This window comes from Lynx rufus, unplaced genomic scaffold (genome assembly GCF_022079265.1).
Source record: "Lynx rufus isolate CCGP_SWC_20201006 ecotype Redwood Valley unplaced genomic scaffold, mLynRuf1.p SCAF_31, whole genome shotgun sequence".
NCBI classification, from domain to species: domain Eukaryota; kingdom Metazoa; phylum Chordata; class Mammalia; order Carnivora; family Felidae; genus Lynx; species Lynx rufus.
In genome coordinates, this window is record NW_025814847.1 from 5124967 (window position 1) to 5149709 (window position 24743).

The following is a 24743-nucleotide window of genomic DNA, read 5'->3' on the forward strand; positions in this document are numbered from 1 at the left end:
TACGCAGCGTGGCTCCGCTCTTCCGCACCAGGGGGATTATAACTGCTAAATGAAAAGCTTTCTTCCATTGTGAAAAAACATACATGCTCATGAAAAAAAACCCAGTGCGTGAAAGAAAACAGGAGCATCCGTCGTCTTCGTGACTTCCCAGGCTCTGGAAAGTCACAGAACTGCTCGGCTAGCGCGTGTACCGGGCACCCTTGGCAAGCCTCTCCCTGCGAGGCCACAGTCTGCCTGTCCGCCTGCACCTCACACCGGACTGGCCACGCGCTCCTAGAGATGGCATCTGCTCAGAACCGTGGTGGGCACCCAGCATCCTCCCGTGTCCCCGCGGCCGCGTCCTCCCGTGTCCCCGCGGCCGCGTCCTCCCGTGTCCCCGCGGCCGCGTCCTCCCGTGTCCCCGCGGCCGCCCCCCTCCCGTGTCCCCGCGGCCGCCCCCTCCCGTGTCCCCCGCGGCCGCGTCCTCCCGTGTCCCCGCGGGCCGCGTCCTCCCGTGTCCCCGCGGCCGCCCCCTCCCGGGCCGCCCCCTCCCGTGTCCCCGCGGCTGCCCCCTCCCGTGTCCCCGTGGCCACATCCTCCCGTGTCCCCGCGGCCTTCCCCTCCCGTGTCCCCGCAGCCTCCCCCTCCCGTGTCCCCGCGGCCGCGTCCTCCCGTGTCCCCGCGGCCGCGTCCTCCCGTGTCCCCGCGGCCGCCCCCTCCCGTGTCCCCGCGGCCGCCCCCTCCCGTGTCCCCGCGGCCGCCCCCCTCCCGTGTCCCCGCGGCCGCGTCCTCCCGTGTCCCCGCGGGCCGCGTCCTCCCGTGTCCCCGCGGCCGCCCCCTCCCGGGCCGCCCCCTCCCGTGTCCCCGCGGCTGCCCCCCTCCCGTGTCCCCGTGGCCACGTCCTCCCGTGTCCCCGCGGCCTTCCCCTCCCGTGTCCCCGCAGCCTCCCCCTCCCGTGTCCCCGCGGCCGCCCCCTCCCGTGTCCCCGCGGCCGCGTCCTCCCGTGTCCCCGCGGCCGCCCCCTCCCGTGTCCCCGTGGCCGCCCCCCTCCCAGGCCGCCCCCTCCCGTGTCCCCGCGGCCGCGTCCTCCCGTGTCCCCGCGGCCGCCCCCTCCCGTGTCCCCGCGGCCGCGTCCTCCCCGTGTCCCCGTGGCCGCCCCCTCCCAGGCCGCCCCCTCCCGTGTCCCCGCGGCCGCGTCCTCCCGTGTCCCCGCGGCCGCCCCCTCCCGTGTCCCCGCGGCCGCGTCCTCCCGTGTCCCCGTGGCCGCCCCCTCCCAGGCCGCCCCCTCCCGTGTCCCCGCGGCCGCGTCCTCCCGTGTCCCTGCGGCCTCCCCCTCCCGTGTCCCCGCGGCCGCATCCTCCCGTGTCCCCGCGGCCGCCCCCTCCCGGGCCGCCCCCTCCCGTGTCCCCGCAGCTGCCCCCCTCCCGTGTCCCCGTGGCCGCGTCCTCCCGTGTCCCCGCGGCCTTCCCCTCCCGTGTCCCCGCAGCCTCCCCCTCCCGTGTCCCCGCGGCCGCGTCCTCCCGTGTCCCCGCGGCCTCCCCCTCCCGTGTCCCCGCGGCCGCCCCCTCCCGTGTCCCCGCGGCCGCCTCCTCCCGTGTCCCCGCGGCCGCATCCTCCCGTGTCCCTGTGGCCGCCCCCTCCCGTGTCCCCGTGGCCGCGTCCTCCCGTGTCCCCGCGGCCTCCCCCTCCCGTGTCCCCGCGGCCTCCCCCTGTGTCCCCATGGCCAGTGCCCTAACGCGAGGACACAGCACTGGTCAGGCAGACCGAGTTGGCGGCCTCGTTCAGCCTCTTAACTAGCCCGGAGTCTTGGGCCACTGCCTTCACCCCCGCCACCTCGTCTGTAAGCTGGCGAGAACGCTCACCTTGCCGCGCCATGAGGCCGAGAGAGACTACCCCGTTTGTGCAGCATGTGCGGGACGGTCCACAAATGGCAGCCGCCATCATTAGCCAATTGTAATAGGTCCTTTCACCGAAAAGGGGCCGTGAACTTCCCGGCGGCCAGTGTGGCCGGTGCCCTCTCTGCTGTCCACAGAGTTTGTTTCCGGTTAATATTATACGCTGCCACAGAAGCCCGCTCCGGCCTCGTGGCCTCCGGCACAGAGACCCTCGCTTCTGGCTGCACAGAGGGGGACCTGGGGGCTCCCACTCAGGCCCGGGGACTCGGCTATCGTGAGTCAGCGGTCTGGGACTGGGGCGGGAGCTCCTCAGACCCTCGGACCCGTCCCCGGAAACGACGGGCTGAAGGACGCCACGTCCCGAAATGTGAAGCCCCCGCAGCACCCGCCTCCTCCTAGAAGTGGCCACATTTCAGTCACCCTGGGGCTCGCGACCACCTTCCTCAGAACCACCTGGGGACCAACTTACCTTTCTGCGCCCACATCAGACCCACCCACGGAGTCCCTACAGTGCACCTGTGCGGGTCTGGGCCCGGGCGGGCCAACACAGGGTGCCATCTGTCCCCCGGCCTCTCCCTCTTGCTGGGCACACACCCCAGGAAGTCACACAACACCGAATGGTGCAAGGTCCCTGTTGCGCAGAACAGAAACTCAAAGCCCGAAATAGAGTAGAGTGTCCTCCTGACCAATTCCATTCTTCAAACAGGCGTAACGAAATGTTAAAATGCAGCTTCCGTGACTCAGTGAGCGATCCGTGAGCCCTGAGCGGCCGTGTTAAGCAATCTGAAGTTGCCTTAGAGCACCCTTAGCCGAGGATTTCATGCGTCTATGGTATGAACCTTTCACGATTTTACTGAAAAAACTCTATTCGTGTGGATTGTCGCCTAAAACTTGTTACGAAACAGGACGTGGGTGAGGTGGTGTTTTGTTTTCTAAGTGACACGTTTGCGGAAGGCAGGGGCTCCCGCAACGAAAACGCGGACCGGCCCGCATCTGGAGGACGGTACGGGGCTCACGGTCCCTGACTGTCACTGCTTGTGCACCCGCCCCACGGCCAGCCCGCCTGCCACCACCCCGCACTGCCGGGCCACATCGGAAAGCTCGGGGCCTCAGGGCGCCCGCGGGCTCCGTCGGCGGGGTGCTCGGACTCGATCTCGGGGTCGTGAGTTCCAGCCCCACGTGGGGTGTAGAGATCGCTTTAAAGAAAAAACTTTTTGAATTAAAAAGAAGGAAGAAAGCTCGGGGCCTTTGAGGAGCACACAGGCCGGCGGCTTCCCGCCTGTGGCCGGTTCTGCTCGCGGACCCCGAGAAAGGCCGGGCGTCCTTGCGCCTCACGAGCAGGGAAGGGCTTCCTAAGCGGCTCCAACAGCTGCGTGTCTTTGGCCTTCTCTCCGAGACTCGCCCACCGCTCGCCCGGGTCTCGCGGAAAAGAGCACTGTGACCGACAGCGACGCCTGGAGAAGAGCAGGGCACCTCCTTCTCCCCCCTCCCGCCCCCCGCGGACATCTGCTTCCTGTGGCGCCTTCTGCCGGACCGGGACCAAGGGACCAAGGGACCAAGCTCGAAGGAGGCGGTGGCGCCCTGGAGGCGGTGGGCCGGGCAGGCGCGGCCGTGGCTTCCGTGGCTTCCGTGGCTTCCCTCCGGGCGCCCCGCGGGGCCTCGGCTCGCAGCCTGAGCCACCCAGTCTCTGGGCCCCCAGCCTGGCGCTGCTGACACAGAGCTGCTGCGGGATGGCTCTCGTCCGTCGGGGAGGCGCGGGCGGGCTGCGGCCCGGGTTTTCCTGCCAAAGACCCTTTGCGAGAGGGGACGGTTCCAGGCTGCCGCTCAGGGGGCCGCGGAGCTCTGTGATCCCGCTGACGCCCCCTGTTCAGTAAACAGCCTCCCGATGAGCCGCGGCCCATCCCCTTCCTTCCCCGCCGGGACGGTAAACGTGGCACCGGCACCCACACCCTTCCGGAAGCCCCGGGATTCGTTTGGGGAAACATTCGCACAATTAAAGTCTTTCGAGAAATTGCTATTGTTTCTTGGACTTATCTGATTCTTTCTAGAGGCGACTTGGTCCTGCACGGGGCGAGCGGGGGCGAGGGCTCCACTCGCTTTTAAGCCCTTGTCCCCTTTCATCAGGCAAGTCCTTCCTCTAAGCAGCCCGGTGCCCGAGGCATAACTGCATCTCAAGCATATTTGTAGAAATTATTTATTTCAGACACTTACAGTTTTCACTTTAAACACAAAATAGCTGATAAAAAGAAAAAAATATTGAAAACCATCATACTGACCCTTTGCCCCACATACAGACATCAGCGTTTGGTGATTGCTTTCAGGCAATTAGGTAAAAAATAAACACAAAAATTAAAACTATTATTTCTCTCAAAAAAAACCAACCACATTGTAAAGTTGAGGTATTGTGTTTAACAGACACGTGACGCCATCCAGGTGTGGTTTCTGCACGCACAGCCTTGCTACATGCTGTTCCTTTCTAAAGCGGGGACGTTCGCAGACTGGCAGTATTTCCTGATAATCATTAAGGTTGTCATAGAAACTCTGAGGCCCTCTGAGGCCCTGCGGGGGACGCTCAGAGGCTTCTGGCGCAGAGCCCGAACCCGCTGGCCCACCTGCCAGCAACAGCCCCGTTGCAGCCGGGGAAGCCAGGAAGGGCCACCCGGTGCCCGTGTCTCCAGATTGAGACGGCAACTCCCCCTGACGCCGGCTGCCAGCCTCGTGCCCAAGTGGGTCGGGCTTCAGGGCCTGTGACGAGGCGATACAGCTCAGCTGGGCAAGACATTCTTGAACATTCTGCAGGAAACCCACCTGGCATGAGCACTCCCCGCCTGCTCTGTTCACCCCCAGGCGGGCTCCAGCAGCCGACGGCACGCGTGATGATGGTGACCCACCCCGGGGCGGGGGGCAGGGATTCTGTGAGCCCGGAGCCCGGCAAACGGAAGGGCAAGGCCCCATCTGAGCAAGGAGCTCTCGGAGTTCCCAAAAGGCTCTGCAGACACATTCATCGCTACCCCCCCGGACATCGCCAACGGATTTTCATTAATGCTACAGGAATTACTGACCACGTTAACTGACCTGGAACCGGGGCATTTTCAACTTTTCCCACCCGGCAGGATGGGCCGTCATTTCACACGTGACCGCTGCGGCGGCCGGTGTCAGGTGGGTAACATCGCCGTGGAGGCGTCACGGGGCCGGGAGGTGGCCGTCGACTGGCACAGAGAGAGAGCTTGGCAGGGGCCCCTGTGCCCGCCAAGCAGCCTACAACCCAGAGGAAAACGCTCTTCCTTCATTTGCGCTAGCTTATAAAGAAAGAAAGGGAGAAAACCCTCTTCAATACACACACACGAAAGGCAGTTTCATTACAATAATAACGAAAGCGGTAACAGCGTGGGGATCACAGCGGCACTGGCGCCCTCAGCAGCCCAGAGCTCCGGATCGCCATCTTCCGCCCACGGCTCAGCCTGCCACCAGGGTAGAGCCCCGTGAAGAGTCAAGGACTCACAGACACAGAGTCACCCTTTCTCATGCACACACTGGCTTTTCGTATTTCCCGTTCACAGCGTTTCTGCTGTTCTCAAAGAAACGGTACAGAAAAACAACAACAACCAAACCCCTGCCTAACTTCTGTCGGCTTAAGACCAGTTGCCAAAAGCAACATCAGGGCCTGAGAGCTGCCCACAGCATGGCAACGAAACCCGCCCACCGGGGCAGGGACAGTGTGAGCCGGCGAACAGCGAGCGATTCGTGGTCATTCCACCCCGCTGCCGCCTGTCTGGTGCTGGTGGTTGTTTTTCTAAAAAGGTAGCTGATGAGAAAAGTCTGTGGTTCCTAAGTTTTCAGCCGTGGCCGCAAGGCTGACTGATCACAGCTGCATCCTGGGACAGCCCATGCTGCTGGAGGGCACTTGCTGGGGAAACCTTGAGCATCCCCCGGTTGTCACGGCCGGACGCACGGCCGCACGCACGGCCGCGGCCACGCGCTCCGCGCTGCTCCCATCCCATCCCAGCTGAGCTGAACCGAATTCAAGGAACTGAAGAAGGCTCCACAGAAGCAGACTTTGTAAGAAGGCCACCGCCCCCCGTGCCCCGGGCTGGGGTGGGGGCTGGACAGCGTGTCCCCTGAGGCTGCCTGGGGGAGAACAGCTGCTTCGCCCCAAGTTCGAAAAGAGGCAGTTGTTTTAGGACAAAAAAACAAGACGGAGAGTGAAACCTGACTCTGCTCGAAAAGGAAAATTGTCTTTTCTCCTCCTTTTCCCCTTGACGCAGTTTTGTGCTACACGAGCGTCCTCGTCCTCACCGGAGTGACTCCTGTCCCGACACGGGGCGAACGCGGGCTCTCGCGCCCTCTCAACATCAAACAGCAGTTCTCGTAAAAAGCAGGTTAACATACATTCTTGCTTTCTGTCTTTTCACATAAATACCATCTTCCCTTGTTTCCTCGGGCTCAGCTGAAAACAAAGTAGACGGAGGCGGAGCAAAGCGGGTGTGAACCCCTCACCGCCTTGGAGGAGGCCCCCGCTGCCAGTTCTTGGGGGGGCGAGGAGGCCTGTCCCCAGCACCTGCCCCTCTTTTCGTCTCTCCTCCTTTAGTCCTGGGGTCCAGACGGGGAACTGGAGCCAGTGTCCGGGATCACCCTTCCCACGCAGCACGATGCGAGTGAGGAAGGGAGTACGATTCCACTTCAGACCCCCAGGCCCTGAGACGCTCTCCGACCCGTCTGTGCTGTTTTCAGGTGTGGGGAAGGCAGGCGAGCTCTCTCCCGCCCTCGGACCTGAGAAGACTGGATTCTGAAGGCACTTAGGACTCCAGCTGGGAGGTGGCTCGGTGCAGGGCACCAGGGGGCCGGCGGCTGGGGTCCCACCTGCCGCAGGGTGCAGCTGGTGGAGGCGAGCGGGGCGTGCGGACGGCCAGCAGGTCAAGTACGCCAAGCCTGCACAGCCCACACCCGGCTCTGCTCCCCCGAGCGTCCAGCACGGTGGACCCACGAGCCTGCGTGGGCTCGGGCCCCTCGGGGGCGTGTGGGAAGGGGCGGTTCCCGGACACCAGTAGGGGCCGCACGCCTGTTCCAGGAAGCCAAGCGCCTCCTGCGAGGCCGCCCCGCGCCGCCGGCGCCCGAGAGGGGCCGGCTGGCGCTCTGTCCCGCACACGGCAGGGCCGGCCTGGCCCCCGCCTGCCCCGCGCGCCCAGCCAGCTATCTGGGTAAGAAGTAGTCTCTGTTAGTGACGTCGTAAGCGCTCCGGGGGCCCCTGGCGTCCGGCCGGCCGTGCCCCGACGTGTCGTCAGACCCGAGGCTGCCGGGGTTCACGGGAGGAGAGAGGAGGGGGACGAGCCCCGGCCTGGGCTGGGGCCTCTCGGGGACCAGCTGCCCCAGAGCATACGGCGGCTGTGTGCTGGCCTTGCCTTCCTTCAGGGCCGGCAGCTTCCACGTCTTCCTGAACCTTCACGGAGACAGACAAAGACAAAGCACACGGCCGTTAGTGCCCCGGGGACGGACCCGAGTGAGAAACGCCGGCCGCTGGCTCCCCCGGGGGCCCGGCGCCGGCCTCCCGCTCGGAGGAGCGAGAGCCGTCTACCCCATCACGGGGGCTTACACGGCACGGCGCTCTGAAGAGCTGGGGGTTTCAAAAACACGCCAAGGGACACGTGTGTACTGTTGGTCCCACTTACAAACGGGGAAACTGAGGCACACGTGGCCAGGCGTGTCCCTTCACTGCACTAAGCACGTCATCGGTCCTGTGCCACAGGCTGCGCACAGGTGCACCATGGGTCCCAGGCCCATTCGCTTGGAAAAGAGAGGAAGGAAAACGGCCCTGTGGGTCAAGCTCCGGCCGGCGGGGCCGACGGCTGGCAGCCTCCATTCAGCAGGGGCAGGGCTGCCCCTCCGTCCGCAGCCCTGCTCCTCTGGGCCACTCCAGCCACGCTGGTGAGTCCGCACAGACCCCGCCGTGGGCACCGTCGGGCACAAGTGACTCATCTGACAGGAAAGCAGATCTTCAGCAGGAAGGAGATAAGCATCTCCGATCACGGCTACCCTCAGGCCGCTCTGCGCCGGGCCCACGGCCAGGGCGCAGGGGCCGAGAAAGTCACTCGCGGGCCAGAGTCTCCAAAGATACATCAGGCCCCTTCCTGAGGGGCCCCGTGACCACGCGGCCGGCACCCCCGCTGCCACCGCTGCCCCGCTCCCCTCTGTCACCTCCCTCGGCCCCACCTGACGTCAGCTGCTCCAGGAAGGGCTTGGAGGGAAGAGGGAAACCAGTGTCAAAAACAAGGTTTGGGGATTTTCCTTGGGTTTCTTTTTATATCAACAGGCTATTCCTGTTCTGGTGACGATAAATCATTGAGAGTTGGCTCCAATCTGCCATTGGCTGCTAGCCTGTTACCCAAGTGGAATAAACAATCTTCAGAATGTTCCTGAAGGCTCCGCCATTCAGGCACCGGGCAGGGAAGGCAGCGGGGCCCTTGGGGGGAGTTACCCTCCCTCAGGGGAGAGCCGAGGGCAGGCATGACACTCTGCGTTTCAAAATATTCAGACCCTCTGACCCAGGAGTTCCATTTCTGAGAAAACACCCCAAGGAAATAGCAGGGCTGGGGGAAAAGCGTTCCGCGCGAAGACGTCAGACTCGGCGTCGTCTGTGAAAGCAAACCCACCCGAACACCCATCGAAGGCTGCTGGAGCGAGCCTGGGCACAGCGGCCCGACAGCGGCTCAGGAATTTCCCGAAGTTCAGGAAAGTGAGGTGTAACAGCAGCGAAACGATGCGGGAAAAGCGCTTAGGTTGTAACTGATGCCAAATTCACAAGGCAGGACTCACGGCTGTGGATACAGGACAGTCACGGCGCCGTGAGGACAGAACTGAGCTGAGGACGAGGCTCGGGAAACGCATCCAAACGCCACGGTTCTTGATCGGGCTGTGGACCACACGCTCACTTCGCGCAAGCTCGTGGGCCTGCTGGCTTGGGACGTGTGCGCTTGTCTGTATCGGCCAGACTTGGACCGCATTCACGTTTTAACAAGCAAAAAGGCCGTCTTTGGATACCGTGGGATTTTTTTCTTCCTTCTACTTATCACCATTTAGCAAACAAATTTCTTTTGAAGCCTCTATCGACATTATTTAACCTACAGGGAGAGCAGCGTCTGACCTCTTGTTTCCAAAGCAACTAACTGGATGGGTAACTAAGAAAGACAAGCTTTTCTTCTTTTGAAATGTTTTAAGCGAATGAGACGCTTTCTACAAATGACTAGACTCAAAGGGACTTTGGTTGCAGCCAGCCTGGGGGGCGTCCACGGCAGGCACTGCTCCAGCCTGAGCGGGGGGTCTGAGCAGGCCGGGGGCTGGAGAGGTTGGGACATGGGGGCAAAGAACCAAGCTGAGCGGCCAGACTTCACGCACCCCAGTAGCTACCTCGTGTCTTACATATTTGGGCTTCATAATGTTTTAAGAAAAGTTTCTGCAGCTAAAAGAAACATTTTAAAACATTTATAACAACTGTCACGCTTTTAAACAAGTAACCCAGTGAGAAGCGACACACAAGGTGGTTTTAAAACATTGGGATGAGGGGCGCCTGGGTGGCTCAGTCAGTTGAGCGTCCGACTTCGGCTCAGGTCATGATCTCATGGTTCGCGGGTTCGAGCCCCAAGTCGGGCTCTGTGTTGACGGCTGGGAGCCTGGAGCCTGCTTCGGATTCTGTGTCTCCCCCTCTCTCTGCCCCTCCCCTGCTTGCTCTGTTTCTCTCTCTCTCTCAAAAATAACCATTTTAAAAAATTAAAAAAAAAAAAAAGAACTGGCCTGTTTCCAAATAAATTTGCCTGAGACGAGAGAAAATGGAAAGTCACCAGGCGAGGAAATAAATTACTGTGTGTTCTCAACACGAGGCTCGGAGCAACCACCCAGCGTCCAAGCACCATCCGCAGGTGAGCAAACAAGCTTTATGACGAACGGCAGGCGGTTAGCGCCCAGCCTAACGCTTCTCGCTCAGTGGTGAGCGGCACAGCGAGATGGGGCTGCCGGTCAGTGAAGCCACCGGCCAGGAGCGGACGGGCCGCACTCCCCGGGCCCACGTCGGCCACAGCAGGCTAGCCTGGTGGGCGGGGACTCTCGGGGCTCGGGCTCTAGTCCTGGCTCCAGGCGCAAAGTCAAAGTCACCCTACTTCTCAGGTCCGCTCCCTCATTTGTAAAAGTAAAGAACTTCCCTAAACGACCGTGACGGCCACATCCACAGAACATGGGCTTGGGGTTTGAATCCTGGCCTTTGCAGCCGCTGTCTCCCACGCTCCCCCAGCTCCAGCCTCCTCGCGGGCCAAGTGGAGGCCCCGACGGTTCCTCGGTGGGGTCCGTGGCGGGCCTGCAGGCGGCAGGAGAGGGGCGGCGAGTGCTGGCAGGGCCCCTCTCTGCTCCAAACGTGTAAGAGCTGGTGAGACCTCGGCCTCCCGCGCTCTGACCTCACCCACACACCCTCCACACGACCGGCTCGCCACTGCGCTGGGCGTCCAAGCGGACGCCACCCCGAACGCAGTCTGAGTCGTCACCCGGACCACCGTGGTGCCACGGCCGCTCCCGAGACTGCGCAAGGGCCCCGGGAGCGTGGCGGTCGCTCGCCCCCAAGCCTCCCCTCACGATCACCAGCGACAACCTGGACAGCCGCCACCAGACAAGAGGCAGGAGGGACAGGCTCCAGTTCGCCCTGCGCTGGTCCAGCCACCGGCCAAGCCTCCCAAGACCTCAGCACAGGCAACACCGTGAGCTCCCGCCAAGGCCACGAACACGCCTCCTGGCCACGCCTCAGGAGCACTGCTGGCTGACGTGTCTGCAAGCTCGGTGTGAGTGACAAAGCCGACGGCCACCCGGTGGGAGAGGCCACGTGAAGGGGGCACGGTGCCCATCGGCCTGTGTGTTTCCTAACCTCAGCTGGAGAGGTGCGAGGACACAGCACTGAAAGGTGACCCCTGCAGGTCCCCGGGAGGTGTGGCCAGGCCCCTCGGACTCGCCCGGGGACAGACTTCCGTGCTGATGCCCGCGTGGCACCCTCCCCATGTCTGTACACGGCTCCCGTGGGACAGACCACATGGAACGGCACTGCAGCCCCAGGGCCTGACGCCTCACTTCTGTGTCTCGCACACACCCCACCCCCCTCTGATCCGTCAGCACGGTTCCCGGCTCCCCTTTGCGTCTACACAACCTTCCCGTGTTGGAATTCCACACGGATTGTCCTGGCCTTGCCCGCATCCTGTCTACATGCTCGAAGTCTCCGCGAGACTGACAATCCGCCACACGCCCAGCTGCTGAGCCAAGAGACCTAAGGGTCACACTGGACCCTTGCCCCTCCTCCTGCTCATCTGATCTGTCTTCAAATCTGGCCAGTTCTTCCTCTAAAACACATGCTGCCACCAGCAACACAAGCTAGATGAGGAGGGGGAGGCCAGCACGGGCCCCCCGGGGCCCCACTCACCACGGGATGAGGCCACGGTCCCCCAGGCCCCGCTCACCACGGGACGAGGCCACGGCCCCCCCGGGCCCCGCTCACCACGGGACGAGGCCACGGCCCCCCCGGGCCCCGCTCACCACGGGACGAGGCCACGGCCCCCCCAGGCCCCGCTCACCACGGGACGAGGCCACGGGCCGCCAGGACCCCCGCTCACCACGGGACGAGGCCACGGGCCCCTTGGACCCCGCTCACCACGGGACGAGGCCACGGTCCCCCGGGCCCCACTCACCACGGGACGAGGCCACGGGCCCCTTGGACCCCGCTCACCTTGGACGAGGCCACAGCCCCCCGGGCCCCACTCACCACGGGACGAGGCCACGGGCCCCTTGGATCCTGCTCACCTTGGGACAAGGCCACAGCCCCCCGGGCTCTGCTCACCATCGGATGAGGCCACAGGCCCCCAGACCCCGCTAACCACGGGACGAGGCCACGGGCCCCCCGGACCCCGCTCACCTCAGGACGAGGCCATGGGCCCCCCGGGCCCCACTCACCACGGGATGAGGCCACGGGCCCCCCAGACCCCGCTCACCACAGGACGAGACCACGGGTCCCCCGGACCCCGCTCACCTTGGGACAAGGCCACGGGCCCCCAGGGCCCTGCTCACCACAGGAGGAGGCCACGGGGCCCCCGGACCCTGCTCACCTTGGGACGAGGCCACGGCCCCCCTGGGCCCCGCTCACCACGGGACGAGGCCACGGGCCGCCAGGACCCCGCTCACCACAGGATGAGACCACGGCCCCCCGGGCCCCACTCACCACGGGACGAGGCCACGGCCCCCCCGGGCCCCGCTCACCACGGGACGAGGCCACGGCCCCCCCTGGGCCCCGCTCACCACGGGACGAGGCCACGGGCCGCCAGGACCCCGCTCACCACAGGACGAGGCCACGGGCCCCTTGGACCCCGCTCACCATGGGACGAGGCCACGGCCCCCCGGGCCCCACTCACCACGGGACGAGGCCACGGCCCCCCCAGGCCCCGCTCACCACGGGACGAGGCCACGGCCCCCCGGGCTCCGCTTACCACGGGACGAGGTCACGGCCCCCCCGGGCCCCGCTCACCACGGGACGAGGCCACGGTCCCCCGGGCCCCGCTCACCACGGGACGAGGTCACGGCCCCCCTGGGCCCCGCTCACCACGGGACGAGGCCACGGCCCCCCGGGCTCTGCTCACCTTGGGACGAGGCCACGGTCCCCCGGGCCCCACTCACCACGGGACGAGGCCACGGTCCCCCGGGCCCCGCTCACCACGGGACGAGGCCACGGGCCCCTTGGACCCCGCTCACCTTGGACGAGGCCACAGCCCCCCGGGCTCTGCTCACCATCGGATGAGGCCACAGGCCCCCAGACCCCGCTAACCACGGGACGAGGCCACGGGCCCCTTGGATCCTGCTCACCTTGGGACAAGGCCACAGCCCCCCGGGCTCTGCTCACCATCGGATGAGGCCACAGGCCCCCAGACCCCGCTAACCATGGGACGAGGCCACAGGCCCCTTGGATCCTGCTCACCTTGGGACAAGGCCACAGCCCCCCGGGCTCTGCTCACCATCGGATGAGGCCACAGGCCCCCAGACCCCGCTAACCACGGGACGAGGCCACGGGCCCCCCGGACCCCGCTCACCTCAGGACGAGGCCATGGGCCCCCCGGGCCCCACTCACCACGGGACGAGGCCACGGGCCCCCCAGACCCCGCTCACCACAGGACGAGACCACGGGTCCCCCGGACCCCGCTCACCTTGGGACAAGGCCACGGGCCCCCAGGGCCCTGCTCACCACAGGAGGAGGCCACGGGGCCCCCGGACCCTGCTCACCTTGGGACGAGGCCACGGTCCCCCGGGCCCCGCTCACCACAGGACGAGGCCACGGTCCCCCGGGCCCCGCTCACCACGGGACGAGGCCACGGGCCCCCCTGGGCCCTGCTCACCACGAGACAAGGCCACGGGCCCCCCGGACCCCGCTCACCACGGGACGAGGCCACGGGTCCCCCAGACCCTGCTCACCTTGGGACGAGGCCACGGGCCCCCCAGACCCTGCTCACCACAGGACGAGGCCATGGGTCCCCGGACCCTGCTCACCTCAGGATGAGGCCATGGGCCCCCCAGACCCCACTCACCACAGGACGAGGCCACGGGTCCCCCGGACCCCGCTCACCTTGGGACGAGGCCACGGGCCCCCAGGGCCCTGCTCACCATGAGACAAGGCCATGGGCCCCCCGGACCCTGCTCACCTCGGGACGAGGCCAAGGGCCCCCCGGACCCTGCTCACCTCGGGTCGAGGCCACTGCCCCCCCGGACCCTGCTCACCACGGGACGAGGCCACTGCCCCCCCCGGACCCCGCTCACCACGGGACGAGGCCACGGGCCCTCCCGGACCCTGCTCACCTTGGGACAAGGCCACAGCCCCCCGGGCCCCGCTCACCATGGGACGAGGCCACGGGCCCCCCTGGGCCCTGCTCACCACGGGACGAGGCCACGGGTCCCCCGGACCCTGCTCACCTCAGGACGAGGCCAACGCACAGGAGCGTTCCGAAGGCCAGGCTTCCTCCGGCCACCAGGAAGGTGGGCAGTGGCACCGAAGAGTCTTGCACTAGGAGGAGAGAGAACAGGAGGAGGAACAGGAAACCAGGTGCCGTCAGGACCCGAGGGAACCTCGCCCTGGAGGCCTGCCCTGCTAGCCCGCCAGAGCCGGCTCCAGAGGACTCGGCCCAGCCCAGTGCGACCCCGGGGTCCCAGCCCTGGCGAGAGAGGCCCCCCCCGCCCTCCCCCTGCTGAACAGCTCTGGCCCGGCCCCCGAGGCACGGGGGTGCAACAGCCTGGAGGCTTTGGGGACCCCGTCGACGCAGCTCCACTGAGGACGGTGTCAGGGGCTCAGGCAGGTGAAATCAAGCTTTCTCCACTGGGGTGTCACCTGTCACCCCACTTGGTCCTCAAGCCCCAGCCACGTGGACCTCGTTTGTCCGCCACGTGCCATGTTCCTGCTCCTTCCGGAGCCCCCCCGCCCCCAGTCTCCTTCCCTTCCAGAGTGCTCTTCCCGCCTGAGCCATCCAGCCCCAGCCAGACCTTTGGCGTCACGAGAGGTGATGCCATTTCCTCTGCGGAGCGACCTCGCTCCGGGCGCCCGCGGGCACCTCTCCAGCTGCAGCTCGAGCTCCCGGCAGTGGGACCACAGGTGTCCCCGCGGTCAACCCCCCCTGCTCAGGCGGAGCCCGCACACAGCAGGCTCCGCGGGGACCGAAAGAACAAACTGGTTCGTGGGCAACCACGTCCCCTCCCGCAGCCGCCACACGGAGCTGGTGCCCGGAGTCCACGCTCTGTGGCTGGGCCCGCACACCCTCGCGGCTCCCGGGCTCCTCCAGGCGTGTCCGCCACGGGCCGCGATGCCTCCTGACGCTCATCACTTCAAGCGCCCGCTGGACGCGGCTGTCAGGAGCCCAGACCGGGCACCGGCTGCAGGACGGGTGTCCCCGCACCTGGCAGAGACGGCCGTGTAACAGAGGCAGTATGACTGGCTTCCTCACTAACACTTCACCGTCTTTGATATTTGTTCCTTCCCTCATTCAACAAATGTTTATTGACTATTTATCGACAGAAGTCTCTGTTCGGAGCCACAGGGATACAGGCTGACAGGAAAGCTCCCGCCTTCCTGGATCTTACATTCTAATCAACAGAGAGACAAACAAATAAATGTCACGTGACCTTAAGCAGGGACAAGGGCAATGATGACAAAGAAAGCAGAGGAAGGTCAAGGAGTGACAGGGGTGGGGGCTGGGGGTGGGGCGTCAGACGTAGGACAGGCCCCTAGCAGAGGGCTCTGAGCAGAGGCCTGGCTGTGTAAAGGAGCTGGCCAGGTCAGGGGAAGAGCACACGGGCAGAGCAGGCAGCGCGTGCAAAGGCCCTGAGGTAGAGAATGTGAGTGCAGGCAGCGCGTGCAAAGGCCCCGAGGTAGAGAATGTGAGTGCAGGCAGCGCGTGCAAAGGCCCCGAGGTAGAAAATGTGAGTACAGAGCGAGCGACAGGGAGAGTGGACGAGGTGAGGTCTGAGACGGGCACTGACCCCACAGAGACCAGAGCCCAGATCTGTGACTGCACAGTCGCTCTGGCTGCTGGCTGGAGAGGGTCTGTTGGGGGTTAGGAGGAAAAGACGGGAGACCCGCACCAGCTCCTGAAGTCCTGGCAGAGGGGACGAGTCCCTGGGAACAGCAGGGCTCAGGGACTGGACGTGGGGCAGGGGTAGAAGAGGACGCGCGCTCGACCCCCTCCGCCCGCCCCCGACCGCCCTGAGCGGCCCAGTGCGTGTGGCACCGGTTCCCAAGACGAGGAGGATGGAAAAGAAGAGACTGGGGCTGGAAAGGGCTGAGGGCATCAAGTGCTCAGTTTCCGACATAAGTATGAGCATCAGGCCACGGGCACGTGCCCACTGGGCACTGGGCAGGGAGCCCGGCCATCGATGGACCCACGGACGGCCTTCCCAGAGACAGGGCTGGAGGGGCTCCTCGCTGAGGCCCCTCCCCACCGCAGCCCCTGAACTGCACCCCACCCCCGCCCTACCACTCGAGGCCCGTTCAAACGGCACCTCCCCCAGAACGTTCTGTGATCCCAACTGCACACACCCTCGGACATCTCCAAATTCCCCTCACTTTATCGATGCCTCTGCTTTGGCCGTCTCCACACCGCTCTCCCCCGCACTCCCTGCTTTCCTCCATCGGAGCCTGACCCCGGGAGGGTGGGGTGGCTTCGGTCCCCCCGAGCCCCCAGCTGTGCAGAACTCAGGCCCAGGTAGTCAGCAGGTCCTTCCCAGGTGCATTGTAGCAGGGCCTGCAACCGGGATGGGGCCTGGGCAGCCAGCATCCGGTGGGGTGAGGGCTTCCACAGAGAGCCAGGAGCCGTGCTGACTGACGCCCCAGCCTGCGCTCCGGGAGCCCCGCACGTACGGCGGACCCGGGTCCTTCCTGACGCTGGTGAGCTTTCCTGCTCTTGCAGGTACACGAGAGCGGAGCACTGAAATCCAGGCTCCCAGAGAGTTCCGCCAGCCTGCATTCCGTGTCAGACTCCAACCGTTTTGTTTGTGTTCTAGGCGAGCCGGGGCATATTTCACTGATCTGTGCCATTCTCCCTGTGGTTCCCTCACCCTACGTCAGCCAACGGCCTCAGACGGGGGCCTGCAAAGTAGCGTCTCTGTCACAGCTCCTCCCCTTCAGCAGACTGGCCTTCTGCCAACACTTCCGAATGAGAACGGACGTGATGCAGAGAAGTCCCTGTGCCCCTGATATCACCGGAGTGTGACTACACCCAGTCCTTACCTGGGAGGCTGGTTGCATTTGCAGGATCCTTCAAGAGATTATTTTCATCGTCTCCATTAGTCGCCGGTGCCTAAAACAGAGATCCCCCCTGTAAGCGCGTTTCTGCAGATTCCGCCATCATCTGGGACCAGCTCAGACCTCCTCCTCAGCCCTCTATGGTCCATCCATGGCATCCTTCCCTGTGTCTCAGGGACCTCTCCACTCCTGACCTGAGCCTCTCGACGTCTGCACTGTCATTTCGTTATTCGTATCTGTACCTCGCCAGCAAGAGGCAGGACTCCTCCCCAGCTGCCTCTCCACCAGGGCTTAGGGCACGGCACCTCTCCCAAAGGAGAGGCTCCCCGGACGGGCTACAGCAGCACTGTCCCCCACGTCCCATGCCAGGGTGCGGGTGCCCCCATCTCCTGGGAAAACCGCGGGCCAGGATCCTGGACCCCCCACCTACCAGCTCTGTGACCTTGGACAGATCCTGTAACCCACGTGGGTATCTGTTTTCCTCCCTCGCAGGCACCACCGCCTTAGCTCTGAACCCCGGCTAACGACAGGATCAAACGAGACTGCGGGTACAGGGCTCAGCACCGAGCACATCTGGGCTGGCCCTCAGCCAGCGCCCACCCCGCACCTGGCCACACGGCACAGGCTGTACCCGGAGCCTCTTCCGCCGGTGCCTGGGAAGCCCTGCATCGGCCACGTATGAGGTGCGAGGCCGGGGCTCCTTCCCTGGGCTGCTGGCTCCAGGAGGGGCTGAGCCTCCCAGTTTAGCTGGCTCTCAGGGGATTAAGGACCACAGGACAGGCAGCTGGGTGGGAAATTGGATTACCCAAAGATTTGTTAAGCAGCTTCAGAGGTAATCCTCTTTCCAGAAAATTATGACACCGGGAGCCCACAGAGGAAAGGCTCAGATGCACCGAATTTGATTCCGAGCTCAGTGGCGTCTCTCAGATCAGAGACGAGACTTCGGCCACGAGGCACAGGGCGTTCTTTGAGCCAGGCCAGCCAACTCCACAGACCACCGTGGCCGCGACCATCCTGGGACAACCGAACTGCTCTGACCCCGTCGTACAGAGGCTCGAAGAGAGCACGTGACCGGCCCGTGGCCACATTTCCAGTAAGTGGCAGGGCTGGGATCTGAACCAAGTTCCCTCCGGTGCCAGCCCACAATCCCCAGCCCAGGTGCTGCTGTCCTGGCCACTCACCTGCGTGGAGGGGGGCGCCTCCGTCTTGGCTGGGGGGCTCCTGGGTTCTGCGGGCGGAAGAGTCACAATTAATGATGGACAGACCCCGAACTCTCCCAGAGTAAGCTCGTTGCCGTGTTGGCGAAAAGAACGTTACGCTAGAATAAGCTGGTAGCCAGACCTAGACAATTAGTTACGTAAGTATATATAAATATTACATACAAAACCATATATAAATATATAATTAAATTCGTTACATAAATTAAATAGTTATATAAGTTAAGAGATAGCCATAGGTTGCAACAGTCTTTAAAAATAAAGGAGAAAAACGTGGAGAATATAGTTATACGAAAAATACAAGACAAGGGAGGCTCATACGGTCTGATGTAAAGTCCCTAAAGAAAGAGATTTAGTCCACGGTCATACCACCCTGAACACGCCCGATCTCATCTGATCTCGGAAGCTAAGCAGGGTTGGGCCTAGTTAGTACTTGGATGGGAAGAAAGAGATTTATATCATTGTTTATTATACATTATATACATACGTATATATTTACACACAGGGAGCAAACAAACAGAACAAGTCGCTGGAGGGAAGCACTATTGACATTAAAATTTTTTTTTTAGGGGTGCCTGGGTGGCGCAGTCGGTTAAGCGTCCGACTTCAGCCAGGTCACGATCTCGCGCTCCGTGAGTTCGAGCCCCGCGTCAGGCTCTGGGCTGATGGCTCGGAGCCCGGAGCCTGTTTCTGATTCTGTGTCTCCCTCTCTCTCTGCCCCTCCCCCGTTCATGCTCTGTCTCTCTCTGTCCCAAAAATAAATAAACGTTGAAAAAAAAAAAAATTTTTTTTTAAAAAAAAAATTTTTTTTTAAATTTTTTAAATGTTTATTTTTGAGAGAGAGACAGAGACAGAGTGTGAGTGGGGGAGGGGCAGAGAGAGAGAGAGAGAGAGAGAGAGACAGGATACAAAGGAAGCTCCAGGCTCAGTGCTGTCAGCACAGAGCCAGATATGGGGCTCGAACCCAAAAACCGTGAGATCATGACCTGAGCCCCCCAGGCACCCCGACATTTTAATTTTCTTCTATTCACCTTTCACAATAAAAAATAGTTAAGTTCTCATCCGCCCGGGTGGGTCTGGTAGGCTTTGCCCAGTAAGGGCCATGGTCCAGGCACACAGGAGGCCCCCCTTCCTGGGAACAGTATTTCTGCAGAACCCCGCCCCCCCACCCCCCCACAGGAGGCCAGGCATCGAAGCACGAGCACCAACAAGAGGACAGGCCTTGCGGCAAGCGTGGGCCCGAGGGACCAGGGCCTGAACTGTGACAGGCCACCGGTGGAATGCTCTGGGGTTTAAATATTTTCTTTCCAGCCCATCGTTTTTCCGTTGAGAAGTTAAAAACACTACGGAAACAGTTTACACAAAGATACGGAGCCTAACCTGAACCAGGAGTAGAATAAGGGGACAGAGAAGGTGACCACGCTTCTGCTCGGGAGGGAATGTCCAGCAGGACAGTGCTGTCCCCAGGAGGGGAGGAAACACACAGCAGCAGCCCTGGAGGGGACACCAGAGCATGTTCACCATCCCATTGTGCAGAGGAAACAGAGCCCAGAGAGGGAAAGCAGCTAGTCCAAGATCACAGACGGGGAGGAGCCAGTGCCTAGCGGAGAGCGTGCAGGTGCACAGCGGGTGACGGCCGGCCGAGCACAGGGCACGGGGCACTAACGAGAGCTAAAACCAGGAGTCGGGGCAGCCCTGCCGGGACATACAGCTGACCGCAGACGGTCACTCGGTCCAGGGCTTCCCAAACCCGGCCACGTTCCCTTCCTGTGTGGCTCTTTAGATCCCATCCTTGGTCTGTGGCCTCAGAACCTCGGGGCTGGGACCCAGATATCGGGGGTTTTAAAGGCTCTACAGGCGCGCCTGGGGGGCTCGGTCGGTTAAGCATCCGACTCTCGGCTTCGACTCGGGTGGTGATCTCAGGGTCCCGAGTTCAAGCCCCTCGTCAGGCTCTGTGCTGACAGCACGGAGCCCCCTCGGGATTCTCTCTCTCCCTCTCTCTCTGCCCCTTCCCAGCTCGTTTTCTCTTTCTCTCTCTCTCTCAAAATAAACAAACATTAGTAACAAAATACCTTAAAATTAAGTCTCACATAACGAGACTTTTTAAAAGTCTTAGGTGACCTTGATGACCATGGGGCCCTGATTCAGACCATTGTGTCCCCAGAGAGAGAAGGTAAAGTCTTTTGCGTTGTTCTGAATAAAAACCATTTCCACTTTACAGACGGACGCACCGGGGCTCAAGGGCAGTCAGGCCAAGACCACCAGTAAAGTATCACAAACGTTGCCGGGACCAGCCTTTGCGGACGGCCACGACGCACCAGCCCCGAGGCGTCCAGGCGCCTGAAGTTCTGTCCCGTTTTACACCCAGTGTCCCCAGGAGGCAGGCACCGTGAGCTCAGGTTTACAAAGACACTGAGGCTCAGAGAGACGTCGCCCACCTCAGGGAGCGTATTGTGTTTTCCTGTTTAGGCAAAAGCATTTCTATTTCCTAACGTCTCCCTCCGGCCGGCGAGTTGGCGAGAGAAGGAACGCACACCCGTGTCCCCCGTGTCCCCGCAGCTCCGTATCCCCGTGTCCCTCGTGTCCCCGCGGCCCCGGAAGTGGCTGTGGCGGTAACGAGAGCCTGCATTTACGGAGCACCTACCACGTGCCAGCCTCCTACTTCACATGACTTCACAAGTCCAGGCTTCAGGACAGCACTCGGTCACTCTGTCACAGTCCCGTTACTCACCCCCATTCTACAGACGGGGAAACAGCCACAGGGACGTTCAACAACTTGCCCAGTTTTGTAAGAAGTGACAAATCTTTCTGGCTCTAAGAACGCACTTTTTTTCTTTATTTTAAAACCATCTCTAGATTGAACATTTCTCAGATTCAGAGTCTGTATCTTGCTCATCTCTGTGAACCTAGTATTTAACACATTTTTCTCAAGAACCGTGTAGTTAGTAAAATTTCGATTATGGAAAAGCGCTTAGGAAAAAGACTACTCGAAACATGAAGCGTGTTGCCACTGCGGGTTTTCCTTGTGTGACTATTTCCGAGACGACAGGAGGCACTTTCACATTCCTAACAAAATTAGTGAACACACATGAGTTTTGGGCGTTTTTTTCACACGAGTTCTTAAAACAAGAAACTTCTTTCCGTTAACTTGAGGGCTGGTCTGAGTCTATCTGCTCGGGTTTTGGAACAGAGAAGTCCAGGGTAAAGAAGGCAGAGGCCTTCAGGACCGATAAACAGATAATCTGGTCAAGACACCAAACCTCTCTTAGACACCGTCTCCTCACTTCTGAGCGAGGCGGAGAGCTTCCTCTGGGACGGATCACCTGAGATCACATGCGCGGAAAGTACCCCAGCCTGGTGCACGATATTTGTTTTAAAACGGACCTGGGGTGCCTGGGGGGCTCAGTCAGTTGAGTATCCAACTTCAGCTCAGGTCATGATCTCGCAGTTTGTGGGTTCGAGCCCCTCGTCGGGCTGTGTGCTGACAGCTCGGAGCCTGGAGCCCGCTTCGGATTCTGTGTCTCCTTCTCTCTCTGCCCCTCCCCCGCTCACACGCTCTCTCTCAAAAATGAATAAACATTAAAATAAATGAATGAATGAATGAATGAATGAATAAATAAAAACTGACCTCAGAATTGGAAACAAAGAACGTAACAAGTCCTAGGGGCGGGGGTTGCCTGGCTGGCTCAGTGGGTTAAGCGTCCACCTCTTGATTTCAGCTCAGATCACGATCTCTCAGTTCGTGAGTTCGAGCCCCACCTCAGGCTGTGTGCTGACAGCTCAGAGCCTGCTTGGGATTCTCTCTCTCCGTCCCTCCCATGCACTCTCTCAAAACAAAGAAACTTTGTAAACATTTTTTACAAAATAACAAGTCCTGGGGATGTGACGCACGGTACAGCGACCACAGTGAACAGTGCCCACATTGCTTATTTGAAAGTTGCCGAGACTGGATCTTAGAAGCTCTCATCACGGGGCGCCTGGGTGGCGCAGTCGGTTAAGCGTCCGACTTCAGCCAGGTCACGATCTCGCGGTCCGTGAGTTTGAGCCCCGCGTCAGGCTCTGGGCTGATGGCTCGGAGCCTGGAGCCTGTGTCCGATTCTGTGTCTCCCTCTCTCTCTGCCCCTCCCCCGTTCATGCTCTGTCTCTCTCTGTCCCAAAAATAAATAAAAAGCGTTGAAAAAAAAAATTAAAAAAAAAAAAAAAAAAAGAAGCTCTCATCACAAGAGACACACTATCTGTAACCATGTGTGGTGACGGACAGACGGTGTGATCATCATTCAGCAACATATACAAATACCAAGTCATTAAGTTGTACATCTGAAACTAATGCGACATAATATGTCAATTATATCTCAATAAAACCGGGAGGTGCAGAGAACATACATTTTTTTCTAAGAAAATATTTTTAAATTGCATATTATGACCAGTTAAGGGCAGGGCTCAGGGGTAGGAGTACAGAGAGCGAAACAAGTGGGCCAAGAATAAAAAGCGGAAGAAGAAAAAAGGAGGCCGAGGTTGCAGAGAGGTGAGGGGACAGGGACAGGGAGACGAACCACAGAGCCAGACGCCCGCAGGAAGGGGGCCAGGGGACAGCTGTCTGCAGGGCCACCCACTCTGGGCTCAGTCCCTGCCTCCCACCTGCCTACACAGGCCACAAACCACCAACCAGAAAGTCAATCACTGCTCCTCCCGTGGTGCAAACACCAAAGCCCTCACGGAGGCGCTGACAGTCCCCTGCGGCCGGGCCCCAAGCACCCCTGGGTGGTCTGCAGAGAGCCCCCTAGTCTGAGGCCACAGGAGAAAACCTCGGGGGAGCAGCTTGGCTGCCGAAGCGTCTCACCCCTTCTTTATGACACGACGGAAAATGGCAACATGGCAACAGCTACATTTTACTTAACTATTCACATCCTTACTGAGCAAAATTAAAAGTTGGCAACCACAGGGCGCCTGGGTGGCTCAGCCCGTTGAGCGTCCGACCTCGGCTCAAGTCATGATCTCGCGGTCCGGGAGTTCAAGCCCCGCATCAGGCTCTGTGCTGACGGCTCGGAGCCCGGAGCCTGCTTCGGATTCTGTGTCTCCCCCTCTCTCTGCCCCTCCCCTGCTCACACTCTGTCTCTGTCTGTCTCTCTCTCTCAAAAATGAATGAACCTCTAAAGGTTGGCAACCTTATATGGCCCTAAAGCTCTCTTCAGAAATGTCACAGCCGGTGGAGGCCCAGCGCGCAGGAGTGAGTGCACCGGGCAGCGTGCAGGCAGGGCTCACCGGTGCGGCCCCCCAGGTGGTGGGACACACGTGTGCGGGTGCCTGGGGCCGCTGGAATGGGGAGGTGAGTGAGCGGCCAGGCGTGGGGGTCAGCTGGCGGCCGCCCTGGGAGGCCCCTCGGGGCACAGCCTCTGCAGAAACCTGTGCCCGACGGGCTCCTGAACCCCGGCCGTTCCCACCTGGGCCCGGGGAGGCCCTCAGCTCCGGCCTCGGGACACCCCAAGGGCTCCTGTGCCCGCAAGCCCCAGCACCCGCCCGGGGCCAGGCCACACGCGGTGAGCATGCCGTGGGAGCGGGTCCGAAGGGCTGCCCGGGCCCCCGCCCCACGCTCGCTCTGCAAAGGGGCTCGCTCGACGCCACCCTGTCGGGGCCGCGGGAGGAGGGGCCTGGAGGGCGGCCTCCCACTCGAGAGGGGCTGACCGCCCCTCTCACTTGGGGGGCTCACTTGGCCTCCCGGAGCAGCTCGGGGGGGGGGGGTCCAAGCCGCACGGGCCCTCTCCACCCTGCACCAGCCCCCCCCCGCCTGGAACAGGCCTTCCGGCACCTGCCTCATCCCAAGCCACCTTGTGCAGGTGCTGGACCTTCTGCTCGCGGCACGGCCGGCCTGCTGTCCCCTTCTCTGTGGGGACAGTCCCACACACCCTACAGGACTCGACACAACCCCTCCCCCCACCCCCGTGAAGCTTCCCCGGCTCTGTCTGGGCCGCCCCGCGGCCGCCGCGGCCCCACAACGCCCCGTGTGCGGAAGGACGTCTCCTCTCCGGCCTCGTGCAGACCTTCACCAGGGCTCTCGGTCCCGGCCGGCCTGGCGGCCGCACAAGACAACCACCGGACCTCCAGGCTCCGACATGCCAGGACAGGAGACAGTACGTGCCCGGCCACGAGCAGACAGGCAAAGCGACACTGGGCGTGCTCATCGACACCCGCCTGCCCTGCGGGACCCGGGCACAGAGCACCGAGCAGGGCAGCCGGGACCCACGCGCACAGAGGACACGCCGGGCGCACGCGTTGGCTCCCCCGACCCACGCGGGTGTGACGGCACCGGAAGCCGGGACAGACTGGCAGAAAGTACGTCACCAGGAGCATTTCCTTCGGAAAACAGGCTGCAGCTCGTTTTACAGACGACTCCCCGAAGGGAACGAGACGCGCCACAGCGTCCCCACTTTCCCCACGGCCCGGCCGAGGCTCTGACGGGTCACCAGCCCTGACTCCGTGCTCCGCCGTGCTCCCCACGACCCCCGCGTCCCCAGAGGTCAGCACCCCCAGGCCGAGGCCAGGGGGCAGGCGCGGCCTGCACGCGGGGGTCCTGCGCTTGGGGAGCGCCCTGGTGCCAGGGCACAGACAAGCCCAACGGCCCTGGGACCGTGCTGGCGGTGGGGCGCTAACCCTCACTCCCACGGCGCTCCCTGGTGTCCAGCCCAAAGCCCCTGGCACTTCCCCTGGCTCTGCCCTCCACAGCGGGGGAACAGCTGGCCGTCTCTCGGCGTCTTTACCGCTGGGGCTCTGGAGACCCCCCGAAACCACACACGCACAGGACGGGGTCTCCGCGCTTCCGAGGCTGATGCGAGAAGCAGCCAGGTGCGGTGCGTGAGCCCCACG

The 24743-nt window shown here is 62.4% G+C and overlaps 1 protein-coding gene across 3 annotated transcripts in view; it reads right to left on the reverse strand.

The window, feature by feature from the left end:
• IL6R (interleukin 6 receptor) overlaps window positions 1–24743 on the reverse strand; it is a 52939-nt gene that overhangs the window by 4916 nt on the left and 23280 nt on the right. For 2 of the 3 annotated variants that reach the window (XM_047092740.1, XM_047092741.1), the window contains exons 7-10: window positions 17847–17893; window positions 16651–16720; window positions 13848–13938; window positions 4053–7311 (exon numbers count right to left, since the gene is read on the reverse strand). In XM_047092740.1, the coding sequence (XP_046948696.1) occupies window positions 7065–7311; window positions 13848–13938; window positions 16651–16720; window positions 17847–17893 (455 nt within the window). In that variant the 3' untranslated portion in view covers window positions 4053–7064. Of the gene's footprint in view, window positions 1–4052; window positions 7312–13847; window positions 13939–16650; window positions 16721–17846; window positions 17894–24743 lie in introns of those variants that run through there. The other variant, XM_047092742.1, reaches the window with a different exon arrangement.